Source organism: Orcinus orca, chromosome 7 (genome assembly GCF_937001465.1).
Source record: "Orcinus orca chromosome 7, mOrcOrc1.1, whole genome shotgun sequence".
NCBI classification, from domain to species: domain Eukaryota; kingdom Metazoa; phylum Chordata; class Mammalia; order Artiodactyla; family Delphinidae; genus Orcinus; species Orcinus orca.
The window spans coordinates 105,288,280-105,307,790 of NC_064565.1; the positions used below are offsets into that span (position 1 = coordinate 105,288,280).

Below are 19,511 nucleotides of genomic sequence, written 5' to 3' on the forward strand. Positions count from 1 at the left end.
CATGATAAGCCAGCTGGACCTCTCTCTCTCCAGAAGTTTGCACCAAACTGCTGAAGCTCACTAACCAGCTAAATACTTGGTCAAACAAAAGAATATTCATATCATTAAATAGAATTTTCCCCCTTTCCGAAGAAAAGCAAAAAGAACTGAAATTCATATTATGCATTATTTAAAACATATCCAGGTGTGGGAACATTCTAAATGACACCTATCAAAAGCTCTCAGCCCAGCACGGACCCGTCCCAGTCACTACAGCATCCTAAACTGTCCCGGGTCAGAGGCCCTCCCCACAGAGGAGCTGCTTTGCGGTGAAGCAGGCACCAAAGGGGTCCTCTGCCCTCTCATCCAATGCTAACGCTCCCCTTCCCATCCACATGTGAAAATTAAGCCCAATAATGCGATTTCTGTATAAACTCCACTTTGCCGAAAACTGCACATTTTAACCTGTGATGACAATTTTAACTTTCTTGCCATTTTTCATTTCTACAAGGTCTTAAGATTTGCTGATTGATGCCTCTGTTGAGTTACAGCAAGGCTAAAGGTCTCTCCTTCAGACAAACTGAGAGGCACACAGAAGTGCCTTCAAGTCTGTAAGGGGCCCAGAGAGAAACTGTACCACCTGACTGATGTATGTGAACTAGAAATACTGAGAGACAATTTTAAGTTACTAGAACATAAGCATTTCTCAGTGCTTTTAAAAAATCTTTATGGTTCAAACCAAACTTTGCAGACAGAAGTGAATGGCTTCAAAGAAGGGCAGATGAAAAAGAGAATTGCTTCACTAACAAAAAAAAGGGAACACACCCCACTAAGGCAGCAATTAGGCCCGAGTTCAAAGATGAGAGCATCTCCTCCATCAGCAGGAGGGGAGCTCAGCGGATCAATGTGATCACAATGCTCTAGTTAGGACCAAGGCAACTTAAATGAGAGTCTTTCCAGAAGTAAAAGAAGTCACATCTGAATGGAACCTAAATATGGGTCTAGGCTTAGGAAAAATCAGACCTGGATGGTAGCCAGAGGCTACTTTGATCTCATTAGCAAACAAAAATATTTCTGGACAAGAGCAGCCTGCTGTGTCCAGAGTCATAAAGCTGCCAATTCAAGGGAAATCATGCTGCCTTGTGAGTGGGAATTCTGAAATTCAAATTCTACGCAGTACCTTCCTTTTCTTTTAATCACCCATCTAGGCCCAAACAGAGTTCTGGTTTACTGTTGTACCAAGGTACATAAATACTACAATTTTCAACCTGTGCCCAAAACACTCTCCAGCAAAAAGCCTCTCGGCCCACTTTTCTACCTCGTTCCTTATACCGTTTAAACCCTCAGCTTTGCTGGTATCCATCACAGCAAAATGGCTTCGAACGGAAAACAGACTTGAGAAAAATAGTGTCCTCTGTTGAAGTACATGTGGAAACCCAGACAAAAGAAACATCAGTTAAGCACAAACAAGAATTTAATTTCCAGAACTTAGTGGGGTGTAAGTAAGTCCCTTAATTAAAGCTTTTGTAGCATCTCCTCAAGGTCTATAATTGTCTCTCTGTGCTCAAACGGCAGGACCACTTTGAGGACCTTGGGGGCAATTCTTGGGCCAGTAATCAGCACAGCACCCAGTCTTCAGCACATTTTCTGGCTAATTGACCTTCAAAGAGTTTGTGAGCTCCCTCTCTTGCTCGTTGCCAAACACCTTTCACAGTTTCTTTTTGCCCCCGTCTTTCTTTTGGAGTAATATTATAGGCCCAAGGTTCGGATAAGCTTTACACATAGAGTTATTCCTATAATTTTGTGAAGCATCGGAAGTAGAAGCTTAAGGCGGTAACTGAGCAGACCCTTAATCTGAAAGCTCCATGGTGTTATCAAGCATGAGGCTTAATTCCTTAATCTTTAATACCCCTGCCATTGGCTGTTTTCAACTAATTCATCTGGTATTTTATATAATCCATCTCTAAAAATCATCCACTCATACAATTTTACTTTTCCCTTTCTTCACATTACTAATACATACTTTGGGGTTCAAATCCACATACTGTAACTGCCTTCAATCTGGTACTTTATCAAATTTTCCATAATAAAAAGAACAAAATTAAAAGGAGGGTGGGGAACACTGGAAAAGGAATGTCAGTGTATCCCATACACCACAGCCAATAATAGAAGCTATCATCATGAGCTTTAATAAAAATAACCACACATAAGTCCCCAAATTCAGGACAAAACACAAAATGCGGAATTATATAAATATAGTAAGCCACTGGGCCAACAGAATGTGTTTTAAATCTGTTCTAAATAACTGATGATGTATTATGGGGTGGGAGGAAGGAGTAATCACTTAATAGGCTGACTCTAGGGCTGGCATCTACCCAAACCCTATCCTTTCCTCCCCCGGGGCCCTAATTCTAATACAATTAGATACATATAAAATTATCCATTCCACCGTCCAGTAACCCATCCTAGGAAATCACACAAAGGGAAAAAAATAAAATAAAACCCAATGTTCCATTCTGGAGTGAAACTGACAGAGTAGGTGACTGGCCAAGAGTAGAATGGGGCTGCAATTATAATTTCCCACGCAGGACTTTCTTCTGGTCTCCTACCACTTTCTGAAAATGTAGTAACCATAACTAACTATGCCACCAGCACATCAACCTCACTTTCCTTTTCTAAATAATGTTAACTTAAAGGAAAAAACAAAACAAAACAAAATATAAGGCTTAAAAAAAACCCCCAAAAACCCGACCACACACTTATAACATGTGAGCAGGGTATAATTCTTAAGGGTGGTTGTTCTCTAAGTTTTAGAACCAGGAGTTTTGGAGTGCCTCAGTGGAATGAGGGAGCACCCAGGGCGGAAAAGGCACAATGTAGATAAGACATGAACTTATAAAAAGAAAAGGTTTAGGAATATGAGGAGGAAAAATTGGCATAACTACCACGATATAAACACACATTTTTTTCAGATCTTAGTACACTCCGGGTTGGAAGAGAAGTTCTCTGCAAAGACCATTTAATTTGTAAATGGAGACTGAATAATTTCCAACTGGTAATATAAAACACCCATTTCCCCCCAGATATATACAAGTCTTCACCTTATATCTGAAGTGAAATATTTATGGTACCTAAAGTCTTTAAAGAGAGGGGACCTAATCCCTTGAGTTTAATGGCTATCTTTCATCCCTTTCTGAAGATCAAAAGAAAGAAAAACCCCTTACACAACTTTACAGTGCTAATCCCAACACACCTGCAGACTTCGTTAACCCTTAACGCAGAGGCAACTGGACGGGAGAGGAGCACTGGGCCCACCTACACCCACAACACGGACGCAGAGCGGGAGCCTGCGCTCACAGGAGGAAGCCCTTAGGATCTAGTTTAAAGTCTGATCTTAACTGTCTCTCATACACACATACTCATATTTCATAACCTGAAGAGGGTCAAGAATGTTAGGAGAGGGTCTTCCCTGGTGGCACAGTGGCTAAGAATCCGCCTGCCAATGCAGGGGACACGGGCTCGAGCCCTGGTCCGGGAAGATCCCACATGCCGTGGAGCAACTAAGCCCGTGCGCCACAACTACTGAGCCTGTGCTCTATAGCCCGCGAACCACAACTACTGAGCCCGCGCTCCTAGAGCCGGTGCTCCGCAACAAGAGAAGCCACCACAATGAGAAGCCTGCGCACCATAATGAAGAATAGCCCCCGCTCACCGCCATTAGAGAAAGCCCACGCAGCAACAAAGACCCAACACGGCCCAAAATAAAAACAAATAAATTTATTAAAAAGAAGCAATATAAGCCCTGAAAATTTATATTAAAAAAAAAAAGTTAGGAGAACTTAAACGTGATACATCTAGTTGCAATTTTAAATCCGTCTCAATTTTAATTTGTGTAAAACCAAAGGATTTTTAACTCTAGGTTAACAAGTGCCCTGTCTATTGGCTTGTTTTGAAAATTCCTATTCCAAAATAGTGCCATCATATCCTACATTTGTCTGGCACTTGAATCATTTCCTCCCAAATTTTCACATTTCTTAAATGTTCATTGGACAGATACAGAATAACAACTCAAAAATAAAAGGTATGGACCATCATCCTGCCTTCCTGGGTCAATAAAATGGGTCTTTCCCAGTCTTTCATCTGATAAAAACCTTTAAAGGACAATTTCTCCAACCAAATATGAGCAAGGTATTATCAATACTTTCTCCACAGTTATAGTAAAATAATAAAACAACAACAATAGAGAGACTGTTCTAGGGCTAATTAAAGGAAAGAATGGAAATGTAGAGTGTTTGAGACTGCATCTGTAATTTCACAATTAGTTAACCTACTCAATTGAGACCTTTGGCCAGCATGGAATAAACATAACCTCAAACATGTCATTATCATAGATGTGCTGTAGTTTCAGAATTATACTTCAGCAGACAAGTAGGGAGTGTAGAAGAATAACAGAATAATGAGATTGTGAAAACAAAGTACGCTGCTTTCTACTCATCTCCTTCCATCCCCAGTAAAGGGAGTGACTTGGTCCCAGTGCAGCCCTGGCCAAGCCCCAAGGACAGGCAAGTTACAGATGGAAAAAGTGAAGCACAAGGAGATTAGGGGACTTGCCCGAGGCAAGCAATAGCATAGGCCAGAGAGTGAACACCTCTGCGTGTGGCCCCAAGGCACAGAAGGCCTAGGGAATAGTGTTTTCAAACTTTTGGTCAAGCTGTCCATTTCATGTTTGCAAACCTCCTCTGGTTTAAAATTAAATAAACAAAACCTTTAAAAAAAAAAAAAAGACTGACAACCTCTAGCCTTAGGGCATAACCAAGTATGCTCTACAATATTGTTAACACACCATGATATAGACAAAACCTAGAGCTTTCCAGGGAAGACAGAACTACATTTTTAAAAATCCCATATAACATAGGCATCCTTAAAGAATAAGTTCCAGATTCCTGAAACAAGACTGGAATAATTTAAACAGATAAATAAGCACCACAGTGACACCATCTAAAACGGCGAAGAAAAAGAGCTGCTACGTTAGACCCTGCCCTGCGGCAGAGACTGCTTCTGAACCATTTAAACTCCCGCAGAATCTTAAAACTGGAAATGACCCTGGCAGTGATTTTGTCCATGCCTTTATTTCTAATATGAGAAAATGGATACCAAAGAGGTTAAGAAAACCATACAGCCAGGTAACAGCAGAGCTGAGAACCCAGTTCCTTCCTGAACCCCAGTCTGTGACTCTTTTATATAATGCTGACTTCCTGAAGGGCAGACCTAGTATCTACCCAGAGGGTACTCTGGACAGTGATCACCCATTCCAAAATGCTGTCCCAACTTCTTATATCTGCCTCTCCCAACAACACTGTGGTACAGACAGGACAGACATTATCATTCCCATTTTACAGATGAACAAACTGGCATAAAGGAATTAAGTCCTAAATCACATGGGCTAACACAACAGAAGGACCTGACCCAACACACAAGAGTTACGGTTACTATATCACAGTTGATCATGCCTCCTAGGGCTCAACAAAATGTATTCTTCCCTATCATTTTTTTTTTTTTTTTTTTGCAGTACGTGGGCCTCTCACCGCTGTGGCCTCTCCCGTTGCGGAGCACAGGCTCCGGACGTGAAGGCTCAGTGGCCATGGCTCACGGGCCCAGCCACTCCGCGGCATGTGGGATCCTCCCGGACCAGGGCACGAACCCGCATCCCCTTCATTGGCAGGCGGACTCCCACCCACGACGCCACCAGGGAAGCCCCTCCCTATCATTTTAATTAGAGTCTGTACCATCTTAACATCTGCTTTTTCAACTTAGTTTATAATTCACGTTTATCATATGCCATTATATTTATATGTAGTAGTCTGCCAAATTGTTCTTGAAGTATTTTATGTTGGAGTTGTTTCCAATTATCCACTGTTATAAATAGGGCTCCTGTAACATATATGTTACTTGTTGCTCTTTTTTGGTTTCTTCCTTTTGCCAAAGGTAGTACCATACAAGTAAAACAATGCCAATTATTGTATAGTTCAATTACATATCAAAATGTTAAAGAGTGGACTTCTAGCAATAGTAGTACCAACAAACCACAAACTTAATATAAGATTATACTGATCTTATTTTGTACAACACTGATTTTTAAAAAATTTTCCCTTGCATAGTACCAACTACTTACTACCTTTTTTTTCAGTTCCACTGGTGGAAAAAAAAAAAAGCATCAAAGCAGCCCAGGAAAATAATTCCAAGAGGAGATCTTTGTTCAGAGAATGCAGTTCACAAACAAGCTAGGGGCCTTTAGGGATTAAGAGAATAAGCAGAAACCCTTCCCTTCTGGAAGAAGAGTGTCAAAGTGTAGTGGCTGCGAAAACAACATTGATAAAATATTTAACAGCTACTGATGAATACTGGACGCATCAAAACAGGTCTCACAGAACAGACAACAGGAAGTTCTGGAGACATTTAGAGCAAGGCATTTAATCTGATATTTCTGCTCAACTGTTTACTCTTTATGGGCTGGCTTCAACATTCAAAAGAAATAAAATTATTGTCACACGGTTTATTGTTTAAGGAAAGGCAGGTAATTAATGTCTGCCTGTTTGCTAATATACTGGGCCATGTTGCTGTTCCCTACGTTTCTTCTTTCACCTCTTCCAAACATGCTCCTTTCACATAAGGAAGTGTGTGTGTGTGGCTGTCAACTGGGTGTGGTTTCAGAAGATGGAGACGTTTTTCTATTCCACTAAATTTGCCCCACCCTTTTTAAAGCTAATAACCTGACATTTTCATAAAGGAATCAAATTTTTTTCCTTTCACAATAAGAAAGAATGCCAAAAATTAAAGCATCTCTTAAGTTCACACTGATATGTATCAACTGAACTTCAAGTCAGATGCTTTCCTGAAAAGAAAAGTTTTTTAAAAAGGGCAAAATGGGAACAATGAGAGTACAGGGTCCTGAAGGGGGAGGAGTGGAAGAAGGAACAACTAAGACACAAGGCTGCAAGTGTGGAGGGCTGGGGACTGAAGGCGAGCTGCCGGCCTTGTATGTGGCCTATTTGGCCTAGAAGAACCCTCGGCAGGAAGACAACGTTCCTGACCCATGACCCACCAGGGCCAGCAGGTGCTCAGAGGTATTTCCAGGAGGGGGATGGGTTGCCCTCACCCAAGCGACTATTGGCATTTATTTCTCAAGCAGGTGGAGATTAGGCCAAGCTATTGAACACTAACGTAAAGCAAAATAATCCATCAAGATCAAAACCACAACTGGGACCTCAGTGAAGTCAGATGGTCTGCCTATCATTTATATAAAAGTAGCAGGGATGCTTTAAATGAATGTCAATCTGTGGGATTCCTGCAATGTTGTAATATACTGAAGACTGTCTCTCTTAAGGCAGCATAACGGGGAGGGAAAAGATGTGCTGGCAGATGAAAGAAACTCCAGAGAAGACAGATACCTAATGGATGTTCGATTAAGGTTCTGCCTCCCCACTGCCCCAAAGTCCACAGTAAAATATGCATTTCTAATCTTTAAACAAAGCAGACTGTGAATTAATATAATATTTTTAAAAATCAGTGCAAGCATTAGTTATTTAAGGCTTCTACAGTCTTGCCTGATAAAAAGAAATACTGGGAATATGTTGGTCAAAATGTACTTTATTTTGTAGAATATTTTCTAAGTACAAAAAGAACTGAAGATAAAGCTTAAACTGTTTCTAACAATCATGTTATTAGCAATAATATTGATATTTTGAAACAAAGATGGATAAATAGGTAATAATGTAAATTCATTAGGAACCAAGATTTTCAATGTAAAGAAAAAGAGCTAACTATAAAGACAAACATATTAAGTAAAAATCCTCTAATCCTGAATATAAATTGGAACCACCCATATGAACTCAAGGCTTTTTCGTCAAAAAAAAAAAAAAAAAAATTTTTTTAAAAGGTTTTCCTCTGCGTACTAAAAAGTCCTAGAAACAATGACTCACTCAGTAGCAATGAGCAACCTTAGCACCTAGATTGTGATCTAACTTTGATTTCGCACTAAAAGGAACCAGGGCCACTTGGCAATATAGCTGATTCCAGGTCTGAGGCAGAAACTATATAAGATGAGCCCAGAAATATATTTCCTATATTATCACCCACATCCAAAAAAGCATCACCATATACAACTATTTTCTCCCTTTCATTTTAGTAAGAACCTCCCTACCAATAAAAGCTTCTCAAGACTTAAAAAGCCTTCTCCTTCCCTTCCAGAATAATCCAGCCCTAAAGGGGCTGAGGAAGGAAGAAATCCTCTCACTCAAATGTGGGCACTGGGTGTCAGAGCTAAAGGGGGCAGGGAGGGCATGCACAGGTGAGAGGGGAACAGCCCCGAGGGGGCAGAGACTGAGAGTGAGTGATGGGCAGGGCAGACACGCAGGGGACAAGATGGAGTTTAGTTACCAACAGGAGCAATGAGCAACTAAGTGAATAAATTATGAATCATGGGAACCAGGTTTCTCACTGTTGGAGGAGTGAGGTACAAATACAGAAGGGGAGAAAACTGGAATGAACCCTAAGGTGTTGGACTGGAATGGAGGTATTGCTGTGGGCTTATGGTCTTTAAAATATGTATAGATATAGGAGTAAGTTAGTATATGTATGTGTCTGTGTGCAACTAGAACCCTACATTTGGACTTGCAGACACCATTCCCCACTAAAAGGAACCAGGATGGAGAAATGGGACAATGGAAAGATCAAGATAAGCCTCGAATATCTTCTTGTGCCCAAAGCAAGAGAGTGCTAATAATAATAAAGAATAACAGGAACATGTTAAAAGGATACAGAAGCCAGCCTGCAGCGACTCCCACGGGCCAAAGCGAGGACGTGAGAATCAGAATAATGGATTAAGATACACTGAATAAAACAGGAAATAATGAATCCATACTAAGATATATAAACAAATAGGAGGATTGATTAGGAACAGAACATTTACATAATTTCAAAGTTCCTCCCCACAAAATGTTTATTGATGATAATGGAGAAAGGAGTACCTTGACAGTAAAGAAGCCTAGGAGACGCTAGTTTGATCAGGTGATTAAGTGAACATTATCAGCGATAAGTGGAAATCGGGTGCCACTGATAGGATGCATTGAGAAGAGAGCGTTACTTCTGCAACATTCCTCCAAAGTTGCCTAACTTGAATCTAGAAAACCCCAAACTGAGGAGCACACTACAAAATAACTGGCCTATAATCTCCAAAAGTGCCAGGGTCATGAAAGTCAAGGAGAGACTATTCTAGAACTTTCCAAAAGGAGGCCAATGAGACATGACAGCTAAAGGCAATAAGTGATTCTTTGATATAAAGGATAACTGATAAAACTTGCCCAGGGTAAAAGGATTAGATGGGGTCAACATTAACGTGAATAATATTTTCCTGGTTTTGACGATTATATTTTGGTTATGTAGGACAATGTCCTTATTTGTAAGAAATACACACTAATGTATTAAGGGGTACAGGTTGGCAATTTATTCTCAAACAGTTCAGGAAAGTTTTTTGTCCTGCACCTGTTTTAATAAGCTTGTAACTGTTTCAAACTTTTAAAGTTAATAAAATGGGGTTTACATTGTAGGTGTTTCTTCCATCAATTCTCAAAAAAAAGGGGAGGGGGTAAAAATTATTGCCCTCGTCCTACACCTTTAAAGAAAAGGAAATACTAAATGTGAATACCTCAAGGGGAAAAGCACATTTTTCAGATAGAAGCACTTATTTATCAACCCTACCTAGAAATGTATTCAATATGTGTACCTCTTTTTCTCTCCACCCATCATACTTTTAATCCTTCTGGATTAAAGCTGAATTGAATGTTTAGAGGGTTAATATTTAGTGTACCAGAACACATCATTCTCTAGAAATTCAGAGGAGAGTGGTCGGTGCAGCGCACCAGTGTGCCAAAACCAGGGTGCTGCCAACGTGTAAAGCTGCTCCTCCTGAGGAAAACCAAACTTACATATGTAAGATCAGAATTGAGTAGTGCATTCAGACAATAACACAAAGCTACAGTAAAGAAAACAGCGTGGTGATGGCACAAAAACAGACATATGGATCAATGGAACAGCACAGAGACCCCAGAAATAAACTCACACACCGACGGTCAATTGATCTTTAATAAAGGAGGCAAGGGCTTCCCTGGTGGCACAGTGGTTGAAAGTCTGCCTGCTGATGCAGGGGACGCGGGTTCGTGCCCCGGTCCAGGAAGATCCCACATGCCGCTGAGCGGCTGGGTCCGTGAGCCATGGCCGCTGAGCCTGCGCATCCGGAGCCTGTGCTCCGCAACGGGAGAGGCCACAGCAGTGAGAGGCCCGCATACCGCAAAAATAAATAAACAAACAAACAAACAAATAAATAAAGGAGGCAAAAACATACAATGGAGAAAAGACAGTCTCTTCAATAAGTGACACTGAGAAAACTGGATAGCTACGTTAAAACAATTAAATTAGAACACTCTCTAACACCACAGACAAAAATAAACTCAAAATGGATTAAAGACCTAAATGTAAGACTGGATACTATAAAACTCCTAGAGGAAAACATAGGCAGAACACTCTGACATAAATCCCAGCAGTATTTTTTGGATCCATCTCCTAGAGTAATGGAAACAAAAGCAAAAATAAACAAATGGGACCTAATCGAACTTAGAAGCCTTTGCACAGCAAAGGAAACCACAGACAAAATGAAAAGACAACCTATGGACTGGGAGAAAATATTTGCAAACAATGCGACTGACAAGGGATTAATTTCCAATATATACAAAAAGCTCATGCAACTCAATAACAACAAAAACAAAAAAAATGAATAACCCAAACAAAAAGTGGGCAGAAGACCTAAACAGACACTTCTCCAAAAAAGACATACAGATGGCCGACAGGCACATGAAAAGATGCTCAACATTGCTAATTAGCAGAGAAATGCAAATCAAAACTACAATGAGGCATCACCTCACACTGGTCAGAATGGCCATCATCAAAAAGTCTACAAATGGGGCTTCCCTGGTGGCGCAGTGGTTGAGAGTCCGCCTGCTGATGCGGGGGACACGGGTTCGTGCCCCGGTCCGGGAGGATCCCACATGCCGCAGAGCGGCTGGGCCCGTGGATCATGGCCGCTGGGCCTGCGCAACCAGAGCCTGTGCTCCACAACGGGAGAGGCCACAACAGTGAGAGGCCTGCGTACCGCAGGAAAAAAAAAAAGTCTACAAATAATAAATGTTGGAGAGAGTGTGTAGAAAAGGGAACCCTCCTACACTGTTATACCGTGGGAATATAAATTGGTGCAGCCACTATGGAAAACAGTATGGAGGTTTCTTAAAAAACTAAAAATAGAATTACCACATAATCCAGCAATCCCACTCCTAGGCATATATCCAGAAAAGATGAAAGCTCTAATTTGAAAAGATACATGCACCCCAATGTTCACAGCAGCACTATTTACAATAGCCAAGACATGGAAGCAACCTACATGTCCATCAACAGATGAATGGATAAAGAAGATGTGACATATAAATTCAGTGGAATACTGCTCAGCCATGAAAAGAATGAAATAATGCCATTTGCAGCAACACGGATGGACCTAAAGAACACTAAGGGCTTCCCTGGTGGCGCAGTGGTTGGGAGTCCGCCTGCCGATGCAGGGGATGCGGGTTCGTGCCCTGGTCCGGGAAGATCCCACATGCCGCGGAGTGGCTGGGCCCGTGAGCCACGGCCGCTGAGCCTGCGCGTCCGGAGCCTGTGCTCCACAACGGGAGAGGCCACAACAGTGAGGCCCGCATACCGCAAAAAAAAAAAAATAAATAAAGAGATGCATGCTACTATATATAAAATAGACAAACAACAAGGATTAACTGTATAGCACGGGGAACTATATTCAGTATCTTGTAATAAACTATAATGGAAAAGAATCGGGGGAAAAAAACCTGAGCAGTACAAATCACCCTAAAAATCCTCTCAACTTTCAGGATTTGGGTCCTTGAAACTGGAAATGAACTTCCTTTGCATCTCTTTTTATTTGGGCCATAGCCTTTTCTGTAGAATAGTGGAAGCCAATGTCTAGTTTGGAAGGAGGAAAAAAAGGAGTACAAGGTGTTAAATAAAAATACCTTTCTCTCTCTCTTTTGCCCAGCACATACAGTTAAATTGAAACAACTCCAAAGTATGCATTAAGTCACAGCATGCATTCTCAAAGCGGAATGAAAACTGGTTCTTGGCTGGGGAGAGGGGGTATGAAAAAAATCCTATATTACAGTGGTTTGGAGCCCTCCAAAGATGAGCCCTACTTAACAAAACTGTACTCCTTAGTGTTCAGTTCGTCTCACTGGGTTGTCTTGGGCTTCACAGGAGCAGCACTGAAATGGAAAACATAGCAAATGTATGCAAGATCAGTGCTCCACAACTATGGCGACAGATAGCTCTGATCCGGTGACTGGAAGACTTTGTATCAAGCGCTCAATTGCAAGGTCATGTTAAGAGTGACCTGCATGTGCCAGGAATCACCACTGGCTGCCTTGTGGACTCTGTTTATGTGTGCTCTTGAGAGCTTCCCTGCATAGTTCAGGCTTTGAGAATTAAATAAAAAGTTTCTAATTTAAAAAGTTATTATTCAACACATCATTAACTACATCAAGTGCTGGAAAGAAAAATCATCAGCAATATCTGACTACCCAGCTAATTAAAAGTTATCTTCTCTTATCAAGGAAAAGTGAAATTCACTAAAAATGACTTTTTAAGAAATTAATTTTTCAATTGTTTTACTTTTGCTGGAAAAGTGGGTTTTGAACGGTTTTTAAAAATTTTTGGTTACAGTTATATATTTAAATTGCCAATTGGCATATATAATGATGCACTACAATTTATATAAGTATGTAACATTAAAAGCTATGCAGTAGATACAAAGTTAAATGTTAGTAATTTTTTGATTTAACTCTCTCTGTTTTTTTTCTGTCTGCACCACTAGGCTTGCAGGATCTCAGTTCCTCGACCAGGGACTGAACTTGGGCCACAGCAGTGAAAGTCTGGAAACCTAACCACTAGGCCACCAGAACTCCCTAATTTAACTCTTAACTTAAAAATGTTTACTTATTCTTAACCCTGAATTGAATTTTAAAAATAAGGTTTATACTTTTTATGTATAAAGCAAAGCTATACATATAGTACATAATAAATATGCAGTATACCAGTGGTATTAACATTTTATGGAGGGGCAATTAGGAAAAAAGTCTAAAACGTTCCTTAAGGGAGAGATAATAAAAAGAAGTTGAGGGGCTTCCCTGGTGGTGCAGTGGTTGAGAGTCCGCCTGCCGATGCAGGGGATGCGGGTTCATGCCCCGGTCCGGGAAGATCCCACATGCCGCGGAGCGGCTGGGCCCGTGAGCCATGGCCGCTGAGCCTGCGCGTCCAGAGCCTGTGCTCCGCAACGGGAGAGGCCACAACAGTAAGAGGGACGCGTACCGCAAAAAAAAAAAAAAAAAGTTGAGAAATACTGTGTTCCAAGACCTATCAGATGGGAATGTGAGCTAAGTCATTCAAATGGGACGTGCTGTGGAACACGCACTCCAACACTGAGTACTGAAACGTCAAGTGGGTACCAAGGCACACCAAAAGCACGAGGTGGTGAGCATGATGAGTGGAGAGAACTTTGCCTCATACATATAAGAGAGAGTGAGGCAAGGAAATAAAACACATCGAGAACAACACGGGGCTACGCGAATCGTGATAGCTGCTGAGGCTTTAACGGGCACTGTGGCCCCATGTCATCCCGCTGTTTTGACGTGTGGTGATCACTGCAGATGTGTTTAATATTGCTCTTAATAAAGCCTTCAAAGAAGGTAACAAAAATTGTAGTATTTGAAAGCTTGCCTCAAACACCGAAAAAAACCAGAGAATCAGAGGATTAAGGACATTTTTTACACAGAGTAATAAGGTCAGAAGCTTATTAACTTCCAAACTTTTTTTCTTTTCAATGTGGTGCCTTAACAGAGTCATGTCTTTGCTGATGGTAACTAAAAATGTGGAGACACTATACAGATCCCCCTTTTTGCCAGCCTAGACTTTTTGTGTAAATCAGACCATAAACGGCTCCTTTACTCCAGCAAGCTGTTCAATACATGTTCTTCTCATATATTTCCAAGCTCATGTTACACTAAAAACCAGTGTGAAGGCCGGGGAGACATCACAATTTCACCCGTACTTTTTAGCATCTGAAATCTTTCACAGGTGTCCTGAAAGAGGAAAAAGGTCATGACCTACAGGTCAAGTCAATGATCATTAGGTGATGCTGTAACAGAAGGCATCTAAATAACCTCTGTGGGTACATATGGTGCAGGATTAAATGTGCCTATTACTTACAAGGTTATTTTTCATTTCACAAAATGAATTCTGAGCAGCATGAAAATTAGAATTGTCAAAACTAAAAGTACTAAAACTTCTGTTTTTCCATCAGGAATCTTGTCTCAGGTTAAACTGACATTTTCCATAGATTTGTGAATAAACAAAACTGAAATAGTAACAAATTCAAGGGGAAAAAATACACACTCAAGTCAGTGCAGCCAATCGCACACAAAGCCTACTACCTTCCCTAAGAAATTATTTTCGCCACTGATTTGCCCAGGAACCACATAACTGTTCTAAACACAAAAATGCTGCAAATTTTCCTTGCCCAGAAGTGGTTTTGAAAAGGATAAATGCATTTTAACATACATAATTTAGTTTGCAACAAACCACAAAAACAAAGGGGAAGAAGTCTGAAAAAAAGCGCATACATATGCTGTAATGATCCGATCAAATGCCACTAAAACATGATGAGTTGTTCCAAGTGCTCAAAACGCTCTACAGTCTGTTAAAAAGTTAAAGGTTCTTCTTTCTTTTTTCTACTCAACGACTGCCCTTATTCTATCAGCAGTTTGGCATTCTAGCTCACCTTGTGTTCTTAACTGCAAGGGCGCTCAGCAAATAAAAACTCTGTGAGACTAAGTGACCATGGCTTCTAATTGTGGCTGCAGTCACAGGACTTGGGAGTGCTTCTCAGAGATCCACAGGCTGCAGAGGGCTGCTGTCTGCATGAGAAGCCAGGTTACATGCCAATGTCAACAGAACTCCCTGAGATCAATGTGATGATCAATGAGATGAGTTTCCAGGTTTCTCTCACAGTGGACAGGGCCAAGTTTCTCAAAAGGGAATCAAGTTCTGTTCCACTCTCTACCACCAAACAAAGCGGCACAAAAGGAAGTCAGTGGTGTTCATTAGAAAGGACAGAGAGAGATTAGGTATATCTGCCAATGAACTGACATTAGCAAGACTCTCTGGTGAACAGACTTAGCTCAATTATAATGGCAAAGCCACCACGGACTTTTAATTATTAAAAGGTAAACCATATGCCAGAGTAATAGAAGACAACTCAGTAATTAAGAATGGCAGGAAATGGTAGCTCTTAATCTGTTTCTTCTTGACTTTTTTGATACTCTGAAGATCTTTTCTTGAAGCAGAAAAAGCTTTATGCAAAATAACAATAAATCTGAGGAAACGATGTAACTAAACACGCCCCAGCAACCAAATTCCTGTGTAGGGATTTACTTAGGAGATATATATATATATATATACATATTATATATTAAATTTTAGATGAAGAACTTATACCAACTTTACTGCTGACTTATTTTGACAAGCCACTTCTTTAGGTCTTGCTTTAACCATTTAAAAAAAAGGTAATCATATTTGTCATTATGTAATCAAAACAGATAATTAAAATATAACATTACAATATTCTATTATGAGAGCCAAAGTAAATTCAAAAGTAAACACAAGATGGCCTCTGTCCTCATACAAAATCAAACACCAGTAACAATTTGGCCTAAAAAACTGAACATGAAGACCTACAACCACATCGTAAGTGGTTACAGTTTATGAATGTATTTTCTAATTTGAAAACACACACACCCACCCACACACAGACACACACACACACACTCCAAGCCAAAATGGTAGACATTTACATATTAGGGAAATTAAGTACTAAGTATTATATTGTTTTGGTGCTAAAATATAAAAGGATTAAAATTATAATATCATAGGTTTAGAATGATGAAAATAGAACTTAAAAAAAAGATCAACACATATGAGCTGTATCATAAAAGGTTCCGAGTGGCACAAAAGGTTCCAAGTGGAACTTTTCCAAATGCTGAATGCTGCAGCTTCTACCTTCATAAAGTTTCTTCAATCAGTCTTCTCCTCGGTATAGCCTTGGCCAACATTCAAAGTCAAGCCCTTATTCTCACTATAACACCTTTCAACCATTCTCTTCCCCTCTACTCTCCATGCCGCCCAACCTACATAATGCTGCCAGATTAATTCCTTCGAAGTACAGATCTAATCACATAACTCACTTAAGGGAAAAAAAAGCAGCAGCAGCAGCAGCTTCAATATTTTCCAGCTAATTAGCTACAACTCCTTATTCTAGCACTCAGGACTCTAAATGTAGTCCCAAGCTTCTTCCTCACCCTGTACAAACCAAACTGCACTAGGCTATGTTTCCCATCATTTTTTGCCTTTGCTCTGGTGGTCTGCCTTGCTTCCCGTCTCCCACCTATTCCTTCGAAGGCCTATGTCACTTTCCAGAAACTCACTAACGCTTTCTCATATGCTCTTAAGAAACCGCACCACCTCCCTCTTTGGAAACTTCAAGGCACTCGTCTTAGCAGCTTATTGTGAAAGCTGGTATGCAGTGGTCATTCCCCCTGTAGGTTCCTTGACAGCAGGATCTGTGTCCTACTTATTCTGTCTTCTTGAAGCCTGTCTCATGACAGGGGAACTTAGAGGCTTCTGAGAAATATGTCTAAGGAACTTACTGAGGCAGAAGAGTCATTATATTAAGACACTGGTTTATGGCTCATAGAGACATCATTAATATAAAAGTTACATATAAAAGTATCATATCCACAACAAATTATGCTCCAATTTACCATTTCAGCTCTCTGCAACCTTTCCAGTAAGAAAAAAAATTATATCTCATATATATGACATAATCTGTTTCAGGAAACAGATTTTTATTCAGCTAATCTCTATATGAAGTAAAATTTCCGAGAAAAGACTCTGTATAGAAGGTTAAAAAAAATGTGTCACATCAGCTTTCAGGCTGCCATTAACTTGGATGACCAGATCTTAAAGCAGAAATTCTAGAACAGTCAACTGGTGAATGAGTAATGTAAAGCCACTATAAAGACAGGCAACTTGGTCTTGTGGAAAGAACAGTGGGAGGCAGGCGCCCTGGGGTCCCCATGTGTGACCCAGCCCAACTCACTTGGCTTGCTTATCCTTGGCTTCTTCACTTGTCAAATCAGGGAACTGGACTTGATGAACTCTAAGACCCAGTTCCAACACTCTAAAATTCTATAAGCATCACACATATCTTCACTGAATGATTACTAATGAGAGATGTGGTAGAAAATGATAACTCCCTGCAATATTTAATCTTTCAATTTTATAAAAAAAAAGATAACTCCACAAATCTTCAACCTAAAAAGGCCATATATTTAGGGTTACTGCATTTTCAAAGAACTTTTCAAATTAAAAAAAAAAATTGAAACAATAATAAAAAACCATCTCTGAGGACTAAGAAAAATACAACTAGGGGAAAACAAAAATATGTCCCCCCAAACCTCACACCAGTATAAGTACTGCTAAATAACACTTTGAAAAAAGTGAATGTTCCAATAGAAATTTAAGATGCCAGATAAAGTTATAAAATTGTCAGGTAAACAGTGGAAATAAAGTGGTAAAATGTTTCTTTCAAGTTGTCTGTGGATCTCTTATCTAATACTGATTCAAGCTATAGGGATATGAAAAGCAAAAATTTCAGGATTCCTCAGACAACAAGAAACTAGCATTTTAGGAGTATATATACAATTTAGTTAGCCTAACTTCCAATGTCTCTCTTTTTTCCTCTTTTGCCTTAAAGGCTTCAGGCAGGAGGCTCTGAGCACAAGTCATGAGTTCTGGTTCTCTCAGCTTGCAGTTTGGATTGTGGGTTGACCACGACTTGATGGTGCCAGTAACTAGGGGTTACCAGCACTCAGCTGGAACAAAAGTATAATCTGTGGCACTACAAGAGCTCTGAAAAGCATCTTCTCAAAATACTGGAGGGAAAAAGGATATTTCTAGAAAATACTGACAATTAATTGATATGAAGCTCTCTCTCCCACCTCCCCCCTAAATCAAAACCAAAAACACTTTATCACAAATAGGGCTTCGCCTCTTCATTACGGGATCACTGACTCTTGACTCAGCTCATCTGTCTCACCTTCTGATGCTTTGATCACATATCCTCCCTTCTTTTCGCCAGGAGGCACATCAAGTAGCTGCATGAGTCTGTCCAGAAGCCCATGGATTATCTCGAACCCAGGATTCTTGTTGTAATAAACAGCACAGAGATGCCTGTAGTTTCTTGCACCTACATCTGAAAAAAAATAAAAGAATTGGTCACAAGCCTACACTGACCATCACTTAAGAAGCCGATTTACCCCAAAACATAAACTCAAGCAAAATCAACAAAAAAGGAAACCAATTAGGAAACATAGAACCAATCAAACTCAGAAAGATAAGATAAGATGGTTTTTCAACCATTAAATTCCCTGAGGTGTTTTTACTTGGGGGAGATGCGGAAAGCCCTCAATGCTGGCCCAGGAACAGTAAGGCTTCACTGTGGTACGAATTGGTAAAGAATTTAGCAACATTTTTCAGAACCTTAAAATTTCATACTCTTTTATTTACAATACTATCCAAAAGAAATAATTCTAAATACAAGAATGGATTCATGTAGAGAGATATTACTTCTACACAAAGCATTACTTCCAATAGTGAAAATTAGAAACAACCCAAATTGGGAAATGGCCACATAAAGTACAGCACAATCACTCAGCAGAATACTACGCAGCTAAAAGGCATCTTTATGAAGATTTATCATAACAGAGCTAGAATACTTACAGTAGTAAACAAAACAAAAAAAGGAGGCCACAAAGTTCAAAAAGAGTAAAAACTAAATTATATTATCTAAAGAATATACACAGGTTGGACAACTATGAAGCAAAGAAGCGAATGACTATCACAAAAGTTAGGATAGTGATTGCTCTAGGTAAAGGGAAGGTAGTTTTGATGGGGAAGGGTCTTAACTTGGATGGTTACACTAGTGTTTGCTTTATAATCTTTTTAAACTGTTTATGTCATACATACACATCAGAATTAAAACATGAAAAAAAAGCAATTTATGAAGAATCACAGCTATGTAAATATAACCACAAGCCAAAAAACTCCACGCACAGGAAAAAGAATGTAAAGAAATATACCTGAATGTTAATAGAGGTTCTGTTTGGGCAGGAATTTTTTTTTTCCCATTTTTCCTTGATTAGTATATTTTTTCTACTTTGAAAATCAGGACAAACTTACACAATGTAATATTTTTTAAAAATAATTGCAATAATCCAAGTGAACTCTAATAGGTGACTAGATAAACTGGTTCA

At 39.9% G+C, this 19,511-nt stretch overlaps 1 protein-coding gene across 5 annotated transcripts in view; it reads right to left on the reverse strand.

The window, feature by feature from the left end:
• The window catches only part of FARSB (phenylalanyl-tRNA synthetase subunit beta), a 66,115-nt gene that overhangs the window by 2,600 nt on the left and 44,004 nt on the right, over positions 1 to 19,511 (reverse strand). For 3 of the 5 annotated variants that reach the window (XM_004262656.4, XM_033426781.2, XM_033426791.2), the window contains one exon: positions 18,296 to 18,451. In XM_004262656.4, the coding sequence (XP_004262704.1) occupies positions 18,296 to 18,451 (156 nt within the window). Of the gene's footprint in view, positions 1 to 18,295; positions 18,452 to 19,511 lie in introns of those variants that run through there. The other 2 variants (XR_007478546.1, XR_004482874.2) reach the window with 2 other exon arrangements.